Source organism: Solea senegalensis, linkage group LG2, assembly GCF_019176455.1.
Source record: "Solea senegalensis isolate Sse05_10M linkage group LG2, IFAPA_SoseM_1, whole genome shotgun sequence".
In the NCBI taxonomy this organism is placed as follows: domain Eukaryota; kingdom Metazoa; phylum Chordata; class Actinopteri; order Pleuronectiformes; family Soleidae; genus Solea; species Solea senegalensis.
In genome coordinates, this window is record NC_058022.1 from 1,598,714 (window position 1) to 1,616,064 (window position 17,351).

Genomic DNA, 17,351 nt, shown 5'->3' on the forward strand with positions numbered 1-17,351 from the left:
ATTTTTGAGTGAGAACAAATAAATTTTTTTCATACAACTCGTGTTTTAATTTCTCGCTGGCCTAAATACTAAAAACAACTTTACGTAAGTGAAACGTGTCGTGATTAAATTTGATATGACTAAAAAAAACTGATGTGAGAGCGGATTGAAAAAGACGGAAGTACATATCAGCGCACATCCGGTTTCAGACTCCATCACCAACCATCAAAATGGCGAAGATCGCCAAAACGCACGAAGGTAAACTATTTCGAGAAATATCACACTAAATGCTCGTTTTGATACCACTTTCTGTCATGTAATATAGCGAAAGTTGTTATTTCACAGATTCAGTGTCAGAAAGACGCATTTACTGCGTGTAAATGTTGCTTTTGAACAGGAAACGCAGCAGGCCGTGATACGACACAACAACGCGGACCGTCAAGATAATGGCGCTGGCTGCTAGCCTGTTAGCTTTACACAGCTACACTGCAGTATTTGCCACTTTTTTATAATTTAACAGATACCACCAACATCGCTTATTGAAGTTATTTACATAGTACTTTTTGAGCAAATTGTTACTGTGTAGTTGCATCAGTTTTATTTCCATGTTTTTGTAATTTCTGTTCTCATGTGGCTAGCGGTGTTAGCCACTCATTGGCTGTATCCATTCACGACGCTGCAGTTAATCCACAGTTATACAAGAAAGAATCGTTGTACATATGTGTTTGGTTTTTCTTTTGGTCATTGTGATCTGTACTTGACCAGTAGGACGATGGCTTTTTCCAGACCACACCGTTGTTTTAAACCTTGAAATTACTATGTGTTTTTCCACGTGTGTGTGTATTTGTTAAACCAGGGTAAAACCCCACTCAGATTTTCGTGGGAGATCTGGCCTGGATTAATTACAATACGTTATTGAACTCCATGTTCCTCCCCTGGTTATATTAAGGGACAAATAAGAACCGGAAATTAACTACATCTTGAAAATGTAACAATGACAACGTATTGTTTGCACAATATTTGTTACACAGCCCTGGTTTAAAATGAAGGTTTTGTTGATTTAATGATGGACTATATATTAATTGACGCATTTGAATATGGCTGGCAGTAGTCTGTGTTTGAACATAAGAATGGTTTTAGCCGAGTTTCTGAGCTTTCTGTGGGTATGCAGCATGTCAATATTGATTAAAGGTTAATGTGGCTGCCTCCCGTTTTTTAATTGCATTCTTATATTTGATCACCTGTTTTGTGCATACAATAACATTTTTAATTGATATATTTTTTAGGGTTTAGTCTTATTTTATTTGGTACTCCGCCTGACAGAGTGTGTCTGTAACTTAAGAATCCATCAGTTTTTGGATCAATATAGTACATCTATATTATGAAAGGAGTGAAAACATCTGGCACAAATAAGGGCTGCGTATTTGTGATAAATTTTGGCCCTTTCCCAAAAGATTATTGTTCTGCATACTTGAATAAGTTGTTCATTGCACAACTTCTCACCGTCTTGTTTGTTTGTTTTTTTTTTTTTTTTAATGTAGACATCGAGGCCCAGATCCTGGAGATCCAGGGCATGAAGGCTTCCCTGGTGGAGGAGGGAGAACAGGGAGTGGGTTTTGTTTCCACTGGCTTTTTTGACCAGGAGATCTATGGAGGCAGCGACAGTCGCTTTGCCGGATACGTCACTTCCATCGCTGCCAATGAACAGGAAGAGGTAAGTGTTTTGTTACCTGTGGCATTTCTACATTCCATCACTACTGAGTGTTTGTAAACCTCAAATATCAATCCAGTTCCACAGTTTCCCTCTGGAGCTTGACTGCTCCGCCCTGTGTCTGTAGCATGCGAGCTAGGAGAGTCTTGCCATTTTTGGTGAGATTTGACTAGACTCTTGTTTGTCTCTGTTTCTCCGCAGGACGATGAAGAGGACACAGCTACAAGCTTGCTGGGCCAAAAGAAGCCCGGCTACCACGCACCAGTGGCGATACTCAATGCCATTCCTCAGTCAGATGAGCAAGTATGTGTTGTTTTTGCTGTCCTCAAAATATGGGATTTCATCCCTGATGTCCCTGCAGTCAAATCTTCTCAATATTTGGAATATGTTGGTGTTTGGAGCCTGTCAAATATTGTCATCACAGATATGAGATGAGAGGAAGTGAAATGCATCTATATGTTATATAGGTAGATTTTGTTGTAGTTGTTGTTTTCACTGTAGAAATCCACTAACGTGCTCCGTGTCCTCTCCTTCGCTTTGCAGTACGACCCGTTTGCAGAGCACCGTCCACAGAAGATCGCAGACCGCGAGGACGAGTACAAAGCCCGGCGCAGACAGATGATCATCTCGCCCGAGCGTCTCGACCCTTTTGCAGATGGTAAATTTTTCATATATTTTTGTTTTATTGTTTTCATTCAGTCTTCCCCATGTCTTTCTGCCCTTCCCTTTCATGGTTCATGTTTTTTGTTTTGTGTGACACCCCCCCTCATAATAATTACAACCCATGGTGGTTTTGCTGTTCAACCCTTCGACCACAATGCAATTGCTTGCCTCCCAGACCTGATGCCTTCCCTGTGGTCAATCCTACGTGGTCAGAATTTCTCTTTTGTCGGCGTCGCTTTTCTTCCCAACTTCCTTTACAGATTGTGTTTACTTTTTTTTTGTCGGGGGAGGGGGCAAATTAATGTCATACTTCCCACTTTAAGGGTTGCCATGTTTTTCAGAGGGAGAGGTGGTTAGGTGCTCTTTGTTTTTAAAGGGGCATTTCACCTAACAAACGTGGGTCGCAGATGGGTTGTGTGTGAGTCGAAGGGTTGTTGGTGTCAGCCTTAATAATGGTGGGGAAAGTGTAGCATCCTTTTGATATTCGAGGAAGAGGGTTAGTTGACTTAGTGTGGTGCATTTGCCGAGCACAGACGCTAAACTAGAACCTAAATGATTGAGTTCCACGGAACACTTGCGGTACACAGAACAGTAAGCTTCACAATCACATAAAATAAAACATGCCATTTTTGTCTTAGTCAGAGCAGACGAGTAAAGGTGCTTAAAAAACGTAATTTATTAATTTGTCAATAAGGGCCCAGATTCTTTGTCTGCGCTCAAAGATAAGTGTAATTTTATGACCTCAGGAGCTCTTATCTAGATTCGGAAGAGGTCAAAGCTGCCTCTAAATGGCAGTTTAATTTTTATTTTATCTTCGTGTCCCCTGAGACTCTTAAGCTTTAATGGCCTGACTGACTCTGGTTGGGTCTAGGTTTCCCTAAAGGCTGCATGTAGAGAGAGCTCTTTTGTACGAAAGTTGTTGTGTAAATATATTTTTATTTTACAACTCTCTCTGTAAAATAGAAATATGTTATCAAATTGTGTACCACAATACCACAGGCCCATACTAACTGTCCTTAATTTCTCTCCTACAGCAGTACTGCTTTGCCAGTCCTGTACTGCCCTCTGTTAAGGGTGCAGCAACTCATCCTGTGTAGGTTATGGGGAGCACAGAAGTGTGAACTTGTCAGTTTGGTCAGGGTCCACTGGCTGCTTTTTTTGGGGGGCGGGGAGGGGGTGGGGGCCTGTGAGGCGAGTCAGATGCAGCCCACCTACTACAAACCTCAGCCCCAGAGACATTTTTTATTTTTTCCATTTGGCTTTTCCCCCCAAAACAAGATAAACCTATGCATTCTTGATGGAAAGTTACTGCCCAAATATTGGACTCCAAGGTATTTTTGCTGAAGTACCTTCCAAATCTTAGGGTCCTAATGAGTCCCTGTGTCATATGGGATTATTCATTTTATGTGAATGCAAAATGTTTAGTGCCATTTCTAGGTCTACGCTCTCTTTATCTGCTAGTTATAAGAATTGGGGATCTGGAGCACATGCATTTTTTTTGTCTAAATTTGAGGTTATGTCCCCAAGAAGATGCTTTTTAGTTGATTTTTTTTTTTCCATTTTTGAGTGCCTCAATCATTGCATCACAGGTGGTATACTGTTATGTGTGAGTTCAAACCCTTTTCCAAAGTGTTACTAATGGTAAAGAGAAATTTTCTAGGCTTCTTTTCTGCCGGTTGAAGTCTGACTGCAGATGGACCCTTGGCACTGAAAGTGTACGTATTCTGAAGAGCACAGCCCAGGACCCCTGCATCAGTGATGGCTATAAACTTCTTAATCCACTTAAAAGAGAAACAACCACAGCTCTTCTCTCTATGTATCTGCTTGTTTTTTTTCTCTAGAATGTTACGACTGTATTTAAAGAGAGACAAATGCATATTTGTATGTAATTAAGTAGGACTTTTGTTGTCTTTTTTTAAAAAGAAAAACAGGAACATAAGTAAATCTGTTGGTTTTAAGAGTCAGGATTAGCTGACTGTGTTTGTGCTTGCTGTCTTTGTGATAAACCCGGGTCCCTGGAGTGTGAACTGATGAGTGTCCCTTTGTTCTTGTTGGTGCTCTTTCGCGCAGGGGGCAAAACGCCGGACCCCAAGATGCAGGTCAGGTCGTACGTGGACGTCATGTTGGAACAGAACTTATCTAAAGAGGAGGTGAGTCGCTCTCTGCTGCTTTCGATTTGGTTAAACCACAAACTAGTCCTGTGGTTTGTGTCTGTTCAGTTTGTGTCATTCATCCGTAACATTTGTGGTGTTTTGCCCACAGAGAGAGATCCGTCTGCAGCTGGTGGAGAAGGCCAAAGCAGGGGAACTGAAAGCTGTCAACGGGTCTGCTGCCAGCCAAGCAGCCGCAAAACGCAAGCGTCGCTGGGACCAGACAGCTGACCAGACCCCCTCTAATGCTACACCCAAAAAGATGTCCAGCTGGGACCAGGCTGACTCCAATGCTGAGGTGAACATTTCAGCCTACTTACTCATTATTGGCATAGTCCAGTTTCTTTTTATATTCTAATCTGATTTGAATTAATAATACGACTCCTGTGTGCTGTGATGTAAAATCGTTGATTTTCTCGATGGACTTTGGTGCGGGTGGTTTTCAGAGTAACACAAACTCTTGTTATTTGTCTGGAAAGACTTGTCTAACTGGGTGATGAAGTGAAAGACACATGTTATTCGATTTATTTGGTATAACCTGAACTTGTACACGAGTGTCCATGTGCACTTTGACTTAACCTCGTTTCTGATTTCTCTCAGCAAACTCCGGGACACACCCCTGGACACACACCCTCAAACAGCCGATGGGATGAAACCCCCGGCCGTCCCAAAGGCAGCGAGACCCCGGGGGCCACTCCCAGCTCCCGCATGTGGGACCCCACTCCCAGCCACACACCCGCAGGGGCTGCCACTCCCGGCAGAGACACCCCCGGACACGCCACGCCGGGCCACGGCGGAGCCACGGGCAGCGTTCGCAAGAACCGCTGGGACGAGACCCCGAAGACGGAGAGGGAGACCCCGGGACACGGGAGCGGCTGGGCTGAAACCCCGCGCACAGACCGAGGAGACGAGTCGGTGGGTGAGACTCCAACGCCAGGAGCCTCCAAGAGGAAATCTCGATGGGACGAAACGCCTGCCAGTCAGATGGGACCCTCAACGCCACTGCATACCCCCGGAAAGACCCCCATAGGGACACCAGCGATGAACATGGCCACCCCAACACCAGGTCCACCATTTTGTTTCATGTTTGAGTCCATGTCTCTTTCACAATAATCTCTTCGAGCCTTTTTTAAATCCGTTTCCTCTTGTTTTTCTCCAGGTCACCTGATGAGCATGACGCCAGAGCAGCTGCAGGCGTGGAGGTGGGAGAAGGAGATCGATGAAAGAAACCGGCCTCTCACAGACGAGGAGCTCGACGCCATGTTTCCAGAGGGATACAAGGTCAGCGCCACTTTTTATTTATTTGTCATTGGCAATTATATTGTCAAGTTTTCACCGCACAGAACATACAGTACCCAAAAAATAACAAATTAGAACTACACAAGCAGACTTAATTTAATGGCATTCTTTATTCGTGACAGCACATAATCACAAAGGAATGATTTAAGAGAGAAATACAAGACATTTTCTGGACCAAACATTCATTGACAATTATCTTTAGTTGCAACCCTACCCAAGGAGTTAGTGGTCTCAATTGCTAATTTTAGCTATTTTTCAATGGAAAGTGTCAGTTTTTGTGAACTATATTTTCATTTATAGGAAAACACACAATGAAGAACTGCATTTATAAGTTGGACACAAGTATAATTGACAGCTGGTGTCGTCCAATAGGAGTCTGGTTGCACGAGATGTGTGTAAAAGGCCTGGGGTTTGTTTTGCAACCGGGACACGGCGACCATTTTTTATTTACAATAGATGACTATTTTGCCGTGTAACCCTAGTAAATATGAGGTAAAGCGTAACATGAGCAGGATGAGGGACAGTAAGTGCTGACAGTTTCTTTGTCTCTTCTCTGCAGGTTTTGCCCCCACCTGCCGGTTACGTGCCAATCCGCACTCCGGCCCGCAAGCTGTCGGCCACGCCCACTCCCATCGGCGGCATGACCGGTTTCCACATGCAGGTGGAGGACCGCACCACGAAGCAGATGAACGACCAGCCCTCAGGAAACCTGCCCTTCCTCAAACCTGACGACATCCAGTATTTTGACAAACTGCTGGTGAGTGACTGACGCACGCAGGACATGTACAAATCACGTCAGGCGTTTGTTTCTCGCTCTGAAGTTCAGAGTGTTCTGACCCTGACTCTTGTGTGTCTGTGTCTCAGGTGGAAGTGGATGAGTCCACGCTGAGCCCAGAGGAGCAGAAGGAGAGGAAGATCATGAAGCTCCTGCTGAAGATTAAAAATGGAACGCCACCCATGAGGAAGGTGGGGTCACTGTCGTCACTTCCTCACGCACACATTATTTCACTCCCACCCCCTTTATCTGTATCAGTCTGACACAAATGAAACGGTTAATCACACTTGTTATTATAATTACCAAGTTTATTGAATTAGGACACGGCAGAAGCATCACTGTAAATATGCTGCAATGAGCACAATTGCAAGATTTTACATCCGTTGCCCGAAATTGGGTAACGAGACAAATAACTAGCAGGTCAACCTTCGTTATACGGTTAAAATGTATAATAATAATAAGCCGGAAGACTTTGGGAGTGGGCGTCAGGTGAGCGTGTGTGTTATGTTTATGGTTTATTTTCCTTATATGAACCATGAATCTAATTTTTTTTATTCAAGTTATCGATTAATCTACAAAAGTATGAATTATTATGAAAACTGTCATTTCTCGCAGAATGTTATATCATTTATAACATTCTTATTTTTCCACTTAATTCATGCACTTTGTTTCTCTTTTCTTTTTTTTATATATCATGAATAGCAATTGTTTTGGGAAGGATAATAGTGACATAAATATTCACACTGTCCCATATTTATTAGCATGAGTAGCTACACTTTTATGTCTGATTTTTACTTTTTTCTGATGCCCAATCCAGTGATTTGATTGGATTGGTTCATTCAAATTGTATAACTTCCCTTACATCTCTAAATTTGATATTTATCTTTATCACTAACATTAAGTCTTCTGTCAGACATTGACTAAGGACATTTTTAACATTTATAAAACAAATATCAGATTAATATCCACCTAATAAACTGATTTATTAACCCCTCTCACTGACTGATGGATTGTCTTCTCTCTGTTTCAGGCCGCGCTGCGTCAGATCACAGACAAAGCTCGTGAGTTCGGAGCGGGTCCTCTCTTCAACCAGATCCTGCCACTGCTCATGTCGCCCACTCTGGAGGACCAGGAGCGCCACCTGCTGGTCAAAGTCATTGACCGCATTCTGTACAAACTGGACGACCTGGTCCGACCATACGTGCACAAGGTACAATGCGCTGGAAGACGTTGGGGTTTTTTATTGAATGTTAATATTGAATTATATGAAGGTTGGACCGTGTCTGAGACATTTCCTTTTTGTGTGCAGATCCTGGTGGTGATTGAGCCGCTGCTGATTGATGAAGACTACTACGCCAGAGTGGAGGGCAGAGAAATCATCTCTAACTTGGCAAAGGTAAAATATGAGCCACCTTTCTTTCGGTTTTTTTTGCGAACTATTCTCGTCTGTGTGACCAGTCTGTGGTCACGTCAGAGCTAGTTGTTCGCTAAATCAACACCAACACGAGATTCAGCAAACCGGACACACATTTCCGGTCTGTTCTCAACCTGCACCCGTTGGTTACATCAGTTCATTAGTTAGTGATTCATATTTATTGACATTTTTGATTAGATCCTACCATTTTACCCGGCATTTACTGACCATAATTTCCCCTTTGTTTGGAACCCATCTAAAAGTTGCACTGGTTAGTTGTTTAAGTTATGTCTTTGTTGACTTTGAGTTGCTATTTTGATCCTGAATTGACTTTTAGTTTTGGATTGAGTTTAAAATTTAAAGAAAAAAAAAACTATCAGTAAACCAAGAAAATTATCAACATGTAAAGTAGAACCAAAATATTGACCAGAGGAAGAAAGATTTGACACTTGTCTTTGTGTTTCAGGCTGCTGGTTTGGCCACGATGATCTCCACCATGAGGCCCGACATCGACAACATGGACGAGTACGTCAGGAACACCACAGCCCGAGCCTTCGCCGTGGTGGCCTCGGCTCTGGGCATCCCCTCGCTGCTGCCGTTCCTCAAAGCCGTGTGTAAGAGCAAGAAGTCGTGGCAGGCGCGGCACACTGGCATCAAGATCGTGCAGCAGATCGCCATCCTCATGGGCTGCGCCATCCTGCCGCATCTCCGCAGTTTGGTGGAGATCATCGAGCACGGTCAGTCACATGTCTTCTCTCTCTTTAACGTTGGGGGGTGGAACTATCGTAATTATTATCTTTGAAGATCTGCTTTGTGTATAATTGATGAGTAAAATTGAGCTGTTCTAGTTTTTCATGATTATATTCCAAAATAACTTGGATTTGCAATATTATCGCTGCAAGTTCTCCCCACTGTTCAATTATTATCATCTGATAATCTTCGTCTCACTTTATACCAGTGAAACCAGTGTTTCCTGTTTCCATTTTTGTGGCCTCCAATTCATCGATTACTAAATGGATCTCCAACTATTCCACTAATCCATTTATCATTGAGTCATTGTTTTTGCTACTATTTTCTTTCGCCCACTTCTGAACCTTTAAACTAGAGCTGTAAGTAACCATCATCTCTTGATTTATCAGCGAAAAATGTTGATCAGTGTTTCCCAAACCTTGAAATGTGAGCAGTTTTAATGGTTTATTTGTTAAATGAAGCAAAGAAAACAACAAATATTCTCATTTAACAAGCTGAGAAACTACTGAAACCTCTCAAATCAAGTGTCAAAATAGATGACGGTCGATTTATTAATCGATTTTAAACCTGTAGATATAGTTCAGTGGCATTAACGCTGCTCTTTGGGGTTTTTTTGGACCACAGGTCTGGTGGACGAGCAGCAGAAGGTGAGGACCATCAGCGCTCTGGCCATCGCTGCTCTCGCTGAAGCTGCCACTCCCTACGGTATCGAGTCGTTCGACTCCGTGCTCAAGCCGCTGTGGAAGGGTATCAGGCAGCACAGAGGAAAGGTAGGCACTGAATATAATACAATGACAATAGTGATGCATGAATATTCCCAGATTAGATTAGACATTTCCTTTGTATAAATAAAGGTGTTCACACTTCACGTCTCGTCACCAGGGTCTGGCTGCTTTCCTCAAAGCCATCGGTTACCTGATCCCGCTGATGGACGCCGAGTACGCCAACTACTACACCAGAGAGGTGATGCTGATCCTCATCAGGGAGTTCCAGTCCCCGGACGAGGAGATGAAAAAGATTGTGCTCAAGGTAACAGGGAAGAGCAATCATTTAGATCCACTTCCTGCGACTCATTCTCGCCTGTTCAGCCTCCTCGTGGTTGCACCGGGGCTAGTAGTTCGCTACAGTGACGCCAGCATGAGAATCAGCAGAGCTGACGTCTTTTTGTCTTTTCTGTTCTCACTCTGCAACCGTTGGCTACAACTTCAGACTCATTAAAACAACTTTTTTTTAAACAATTTTATCAAAGGCATCAAAATATCTAATGAAACTCAAACCAGACCTGGTTTAAAATGAAATAAAATCTTGATGTTCTGTCTGTGTTGTGTAGGTGGTGAAGCAGTGTTGTGGCACTGACGGTGTGGAAGCGAACTACATCAAGACAGAGATCCTGCCTCCGTTCTTCAAGCACTTCTGGCAGCACCGGATGGCTCTGGACAGACGTAACTACAGACAGGTGAGAAGGGACTCGCTTACCTGTACTGAACACATGAACCTAAGAGACGAGAATGCCTCTGTAAAGTCTGTTCCTGTGGTGCTTTCATGTCACATGATCGGCACAGTTCCCTTTCCGTTTTGGACTGAGATGTTTTTCCACCACACCTCTTAAGTGTTTTGACCTTCTCTCTCTCTTCTTCTAACAGTTGGTGGACACCACAGTGGAGTTGGCCAACAAAGTGGGAGCGGCGGAGATCATTTCTCGCATCGTGGACGACCTGAAAGACGAGGCCGAGCAGTACAGAAAGATGGTGATGGAGACCATCGAGAAAATCATGGGCAACCTGGGTGCCGCTGACATCGACCACAAGCTGGAGGAGCAGCTGATCGACGGTATCCTGTACGCCTTCCAGGAGCAGACGACAGAGGTGAGGAGTCACCACGGGCTTGAGTGTCAAATATGAGTGATGTAACGTTGACTGGCGTTTAATGACCTCTCATCTTACTCTTCCTCCAGGACTCTGTGATGCTGAACGGTTTCGGCACGGTGGTGAACGCCCTCGGCAAGCGCGTGAAGCCGTACCTGCCTCAGATCTGCGGTACGGTGCTGTGGCGTCTGAACAACAAGTCGGCCAAAGTCCGTCAGCAGGCCGCTGACCTCATCTCCCGCACTGCCGTGGTCATGAAGACCTGCCAGGAGGTAAAATGTTTAAAGACATGAGCTGCTTACAGACATTTTCCAGAACTACTGATTCCTAGTTTTACCTCCTTACATTTCCAGAGAATGTCAACAACACAGCAGGAAAACTCTGGATAATTCCTAATATTCTCCAGCTGTTTATTCTCCACATTTACAAATTGACTTCAGAAGCTAATGCTACTTTTTTTTTTTTTTTACTGTGTTTCCCTGCAGGAGAAGCTGATGGGTCACTTGGGTGTGGTGCTGTACGAGTACCTGGGAGAGGAGTATCCTGAAGTGTTGGGAAGCATCCTGGGAGCTTTGAAGGCCATCGTCAATGTCATCGGTAAGTCGCCGCTCCAAGATAACCTGGTATTATCTCTGAAGGATGCAGAATTGTCCTCAATGTGTCCTTAGACCTGATCACAGAAACCACATTTGCAGGTGGTTTGAGGACACGTTTGTCTTCATTCCTGAGCTACATGAACACAGTCTGTCCTCAGTAGGGATTAGAGTTTGCTTCTTTAGCTGATGTCCTATGGTCTGCCACAGTTTTACAGGTGTTTTTTACAGCCACCATCGCAGAAAGAACCCACGGAAACTCGTGGCTCCAATGATTACAAAGCTATAGTCGTCTATTTTAGTTATTGATTCGATCTGTGTGTGTTTTTTATTAATCAAAACAAGTTCTCGGGTTTTTCAGCTTCGTGTTTATAAATAAATTATGGATTTTTCGCTCTGTAACAGTTGTAATCATTTAAAACTGGTTTTGCTGACAAAACAAGACATTTGAGAAGATGATTTTAAGGTTTGGGAGACTTAATTTGCTAAAAGACGTTGCATGTTATTAAATGAAAGGTAAATGAAGCTAGATGTGATCATATGGTCCCAGGAGATGTTAATACCAAGTCTGAGTGGTTTCCTGTTTCACCTTTATCATTCAGGATGTTCAGAAAAGCCAAACTTGATAATCTAATTGAATTTTTTTTTTTTGTCTTCAGGTATGCACAAGATGACTCCACCCATCAAAGACCTGCTTCCTCGTCTGACTCCCATCCTGAAGAACAGACACGAGAAGGTGCAGGAGAACTGCATCGACCTGGTGGGCAGGATCGCTGACAGGTCAGTGGAACATTCTCTTTCCAGCTTTGTCGATGTAATGTGGAGTTTCTGTAAATAAAGTGTATTATATTATAACAATTATATTGTTCATGTGCTTTTCAGGGGAGCGGAGTATGTGTCGGCCAGAGAGTGGATGAGGATTTGTTTTGAGCTGCTGGAGCTGCTTAAGGCTCACAAGAAGGCCATTCGCAGAGCCACTGTCAACACGTTTGGTTACATCGCCAAAGCCATCGGGTGAGCACAGAGCATATTTTGTTTATTTTGATATTTATGCCAACATAGAAATGTTATTTTCACTCTCAGGGTAACTGCATCAAGAAATCATTAGTCTGACTGATTTTGGATTGTGGACAAATGCAGATCAACAGTTTTTGATATTTTATGAGCCAGTTGAGAAAATCTACAGATTAGTTACTGCCCTAATCTTTTCTACTCTTTTTCAGATATTACAAACAAAAATAATCAGCAGCATAGTCAATATTAAAACTACTCATTATTGGTTAGTTTCCCTTACTGTGCCATTATTTTGTACAAAAAATATATAAAATGTCATAGTTGTAAGCTCAGTCTGTCCTCCATCTTGTCCCAAAGCTACTTTTTTATTTCAGTTCAGTTAGAACCAACACAATCCTATTAATTCATGAAATGATAACATTTATGTGTCAGAAAACAGAATATTTGACACATCCCAGTGTCTACTCTGTAAAAATATTGTGAAAGAAGTATGTAATATAATTTATATAATCAATACCTCAAGTGCAATCCTTGTTTACTGTTAATATTTTGTTTAATGTTTTTACTGTACGTTACTGTAATGTTATTCTGTTCTTTATTTTAATACTGATTCATAAATGTCAAAATGTTTATTTATTACCTTTTACTGTCTTAGTTGATAGTCCCTCAAGGGTTAAATGTATGATTTTCTTATAAAAGTTGTAAAATGTGTTTATTTTTAAGGAATATTGAAGCCTCAGTAACTGGTTCTCCATTTAACTGCTACTAAGCATTATTTCAACGAGGTGTTTAAAAAGTCATAAATTAAACGTAGTGAAAGTGTAATTGTTTGTAATGATTGTAAATATTCACCACACTATAATAACTCACTCTCTCTATCTCCTCTCAGTCCTCATGACGTCTTGGCGACGCTGCTCAACAACCTGAAGGTCCAGGAGCGCCAGAACAGGGTCTGCACAACCGTGGCCATCGCCATCGTCGCCGAGACCTGCTCGCCGTTCACGGTGCTGCCGGCGCTCATGAACGAGTACCGCGTGCCCGAGCTCAACGTCCAGAACGGTGTGCTCAAGTCCCTCTCCTTCCTGTTCGAGTACATCGGTGAGATGGGCAAAGATTACATCTATGCCGTCACGCCGCTGCTGGAGGACGCGCTCATGGACAGGTGAGCTAGCACAATTTTTCATCTTAAATTGTGGCTGTATACATGAATATGGCTTAAAATATGTCAACAGTTTGTATTTTTAGTGACCTCTGTCCCTCCAGAGTTCACTTACTGTAATGTTAAAAGAAAATTGTGACACTCGTCACCTTATGTACAAATAAATGTACCTGTTGAAAATGTGTCAATTTTAGCTTTTTACTGTCTTACATTTCATGATTTTATAACTTAATTCTGTGGTCTTGACCCATAGACCCATTTTCCTTTGTTTGGCATGGATGTAATGTTTCTTGCCATCCAGTAGGTGGCAATGTTTACTTTTAAATGGCCAATGGAAGCCTATACTACTAATACTTGAAGTTAAATACATTTTTAATTATCATTACCAATGTTGGCCAACAAATTATTGTAATTTTCTTAGCATTTTTAGATATGATGTTTTACTTTTAAATTAGACTTTAATGAATTTACAAAACTTTTCTTGGAAAATTATTTGTTTACCATTTGATAAAATGGTATTGGGTGTTACAGATATGGCTGTAAATAAGCACACATTTTAAAGTTAAATTGTTTAAGAGTTTGGAAAAAGTGATATTTCAAGGGTAAAAATGTTAATTTCCACCTGTGAGTCAGTGTTTTGACAGTGTCCATGTGTCCTCCTCCTCTTCCTGCAGAGACCTGGTCCACAGACAGACGGCGAGCGCCGTGGTGCAGCACATGTCTCTGGGCGTGTACGGTTTCGGCTGCGAAGACTCGCTCAACCACCTGCTGAACTACGTGTGGCCCAACGTGTTTGAGACGTCGCCTCACGTCATCCAGGCCGTCATGGGAGCGCTGGAGGGGCTGAGGGTCGCCATCGGACCCTGTCGCATGCTACAGTACTGCTTACAGGTAAAGATTACTGCACTGAAGCTTTGTCTTTACTACATTAATATCGTCTGCACTGCACCCACAACTAGTGATGGCACAATGTAGAATATTATTGCTCATGATGATTTTAAAGAGTCACTCATAATCGTGGCGAATTTCTGTCATTGTGATAATTGTGGATGGATAAAAACATGAATATTTCATGTGAGTGACTTATGGTCAAACACACCTACATACAGTCGTTTTTTCATGTGCCACAATTAGGGCTGAAACTAATAATCTGTCGATAATTTTTTTTGGGTTAATGGAGGAATCGTGTTGTCCAGAAAATGTTGATGATGATGATGATCTCAAATGTCTAATTTTGGTCCACAAAATAAAAATTATTAATTTCTTTATGAGTTCTTTGTTCTATGGAGCAAAGAACACCAGAAAATATTCACATTTAAGAAGCGGAAAAATCAGGAAAAACTCCACTATGGATGAAAGTCATGTTAATTTTCATCGATTCATTGATAAATCTGTTATTTTCTTAAGTGACGAGGTTTTTGGTCCACAAAATAATCAAACCTAGAAATGATGTTCTCGAATGTCTTTCTTTGTCCAAGAACCCAAAAATCTCCTGAAAAGTCCCAGGAACTGGTATTAATACTTTAGAACATTCAAACACTTATCAATACTCTCATCAAATAATTGAATGAATGATTAACAAAAGTAATTGTGTCAAAAATATGAATTAACATGCAAATAAATGGCATGAAAACATTCAAAACTGTCCAGAAATATTCAGTTACAGTGATTTCAACTGAGCCAAAGCAACATTTATCAACACTTAAGAAGCTTAAAACATTCAAAATGATTCAATTTGTCATTTTTTTATCTGCGGGTCAGGGGATAAAAGTTTATTAATCTGCTTTTTGTTCTTGTCCAGGGTTTGTTCCATCCGGCCCGGAAGGTCCGAGACGTTTACTGGAAAATCTACAACTCCATCTACATCGGCTCGCAGGACGCGCTCATCGCTCACTACCCGCAGGTGTACAACGACGACAAGAACATGTACCTGCGCTACGAGCTGGAGTACGCGCTGTAAATAAGAATCCGCGCGTTTTCTTTGATTGTTTTTTTCCTCCTCCTCTCTCGACCGTCGCGCCTGTCCGTCTTTTTAATTCAGCAGATGTTTGTCGAAAGAATCCCGACGGAGAGAAAATGTCCTGAATGCCAGTTAGTGAACCTTTTTAAAAAGAGAAGAAACATGAGTGGAAAATTAGAGGAAATAAAAAGGAGGAAAGAACCTTGTAGAGTCTGTACGTATTGTTTGTTTTCCATATTCTTCTTCTTTTTTTTTCTTTTTTTTTTAATGTTCCGTGCGAGTATTGATCAGTCACATGATCCTTTGGTTGAAAATCACATTAAAGTCAGGACAATGTTTTAAATATTTCTTTGGATTATTTTGTTGCTGTAGGCATCGGAGTCGGCCGTAAACGTCCTCCACCCATGTTTCACACCCACTCTGTTATTTGTTCATCGCTTTATTTAACCAAAATAAAACCTTTGTGTATAAAAACTGCTCTGTGTCACGTGTCAAGTTTTTTCCCCTCCACAAATATCTCAAATTTTTTTTGAAACATTAATAATCTCTCAGAGGTTTGATAAATTCATTTAGAATTTCATTTCATGCATGAACACGGAAATCGTAATTAAAAGATTGTTTGTGTACCCCAAAAAGTCTCCCATGACCCATTTTTGGGTCTCGACCCAGTGTTTTCTAAACACCAACGTGGAATTGGAGCTCTTATTTTCATAATTGATCAGTTGTTTTGCCCATAAAATGTCAGAGAATGCTGACTGTTGTATCTCAAACTTGTTTTAATGATTTAAATGTAAAATGGTTAATTTACTGTATCCTCTCACTAGATGTTTTTGAGTATAAATTGGTCAGAATTGTCACTTTTTACATATTTTAAAATCTCCATGGAGTGACGTGTGTAAAGCTGCTGTATGCGAGTTATGGCTATCACAAACTGTCTTTGGAGATCTCATTTTATCAGTGTTTTCACGTACATATCATGAACGTTAAACTCCCATCATACGAGGGTGGATGAAAGCATGTGGATCGATTTGTTCTAAAAATAAAAGCACAAAGAAAAATGTTGACCCTTCACACACGCGGTATAAAAAACCTCCCCCACTCTTTCTCCTCAGTTCAGACTCGTGCTTTGACCCAGATTCTCTGTGTGTGTCTGAATTATACATATATATGTACTGTTTATGTATGTATGTATATATATATATGTATATATATATATATCTATATATATATATCTATATATATATATATATATATATATGTACACCCCTAGAATCACCAGAAACGGCCGTTACATCATGAACAGGATGTTTCCTGTTCATGATGTACGTGTTAAAATAAATTGAATATACTACCTGTAAGTATGTTGCTAAGTGTGTAATTATGTTAAATTAAAATATTTGGTTATAAGGGTATTGCCACCAAGTTTGGCACAAGATGTCCGAACTAACAGTCGGATTTGCTAAAATTGGAACCAACGTGAACCAATTCAAGCTCAGAATGACTTTTGCTGTGTTTTGGTTTTGGAATGCTAAAATCCTGGATCAGGCCTACATTTCAATTAAAAACAACATCATTTTTACTTGGTCGGTGGGCTGGGGTACGAGAAGGGTGCTCTATCCCCCTTTTTTCCTTTCACCACAACCTGTCTCGGCACATGGCTGCTGTATCTTTCAGTGTGGTTCTGTCAGAGATTCGTTCTTCTGTTAAAGGTATTTAAAAGTATTTTTCTCTCTCTCTGATGCCTCGTGTTTGTTCATTGTGTGAACTGTTGTTGTTTTGCTTCTCTCTCAATACTGTAAAGGAGAAGCTGTTCAATCGTGATGTTTAGAGGACGTTCTCGTGAGTCTTTTGAGGCTGAAACCTCCAGAGCAGCAGAAGAGACTCCTGCTAGAAATGTTAACAAATCTCTAAAAACATGTTTTTTGTAATAATGGTTTTAGTCTTTAAACTCGTTTCTCCTCAGGTGTCATGTCGTCTGTGTCCACAGGAGGGCAGCACTGAGGAGGCCGAATGATGCTC

General features: G+C 41.5%; 1 protein-coding gene across 3 annotated transcripts; it reads left to right on the forward strand.

Moving 5' to 3' along the window:
- Positions 1-154: 154 nt before the first annotated feature.
- On the forward strand, positions 155-15,809 carry sf3b1 (splicing factor 3b, subunit 1). 3 transcript variants are annotated; one of them, XM_044013685.1, is made up of 24 exons: positions 156-237; positions 1,521-1,693; positions 1,892-1,993; positions 2,234-2,348; positions 4,424-4,503; positions 4,616-4,801; positions 5,104-5,569; positions 5,663-5,784; positions 6,362-6,559; positions 6,667-6,768; positions 7,608-7,787; positions 7,887-7,973; positions 8,458-8,728; positions 9,366-9,511; positions 9,624-9,770; positions 10,072-10,197; positions 10,385-10,606; positions 10,696-10,878; positions 11,092-11,203; positions 11,859-11,979; positions 12,082-12,213; positions 13,103-13,375; positions 14,047-14,263; positions 15,174-15,809. In XM_044013685.1, the coding sequence occupies exons 1-24, from the start codon at positions 210-212 to the stop codon at positions 15,330-15,332; spliced, it is 3,948 nt and encodes a 1,315-aa protein (XP_043869620.1). In that variant the 5' UTR covers positions 156-209; the 3' UTR covers positions 15,333-15,809. The 3 variants fall into 3 exon arrangements, with proteins under 3 accessions (XP_043869639.1, XP_043869620.1, XP_043869629.1); XM_044013694.1 differs by lacking the exons at positions 156-237; positions 1,521-1,693; positions 1,892-1,993; positions 2,234-2,348 and adding an exon at positions 2,712-4,068; XM_044013704.1 differs by lacking the exons at positions 4,616-4,801; positions 5,104-5,569; positions 5,663-5,784; ... (14 more) ...; positions 14,047-14,263; positions 15,174-15,809 and having other exon boundaries at positions 155-237; positions 3,388-4,452.
- The last annotated feature ends 1,542 nt before the right edge of the window (positions 15,810-17,351 follow it).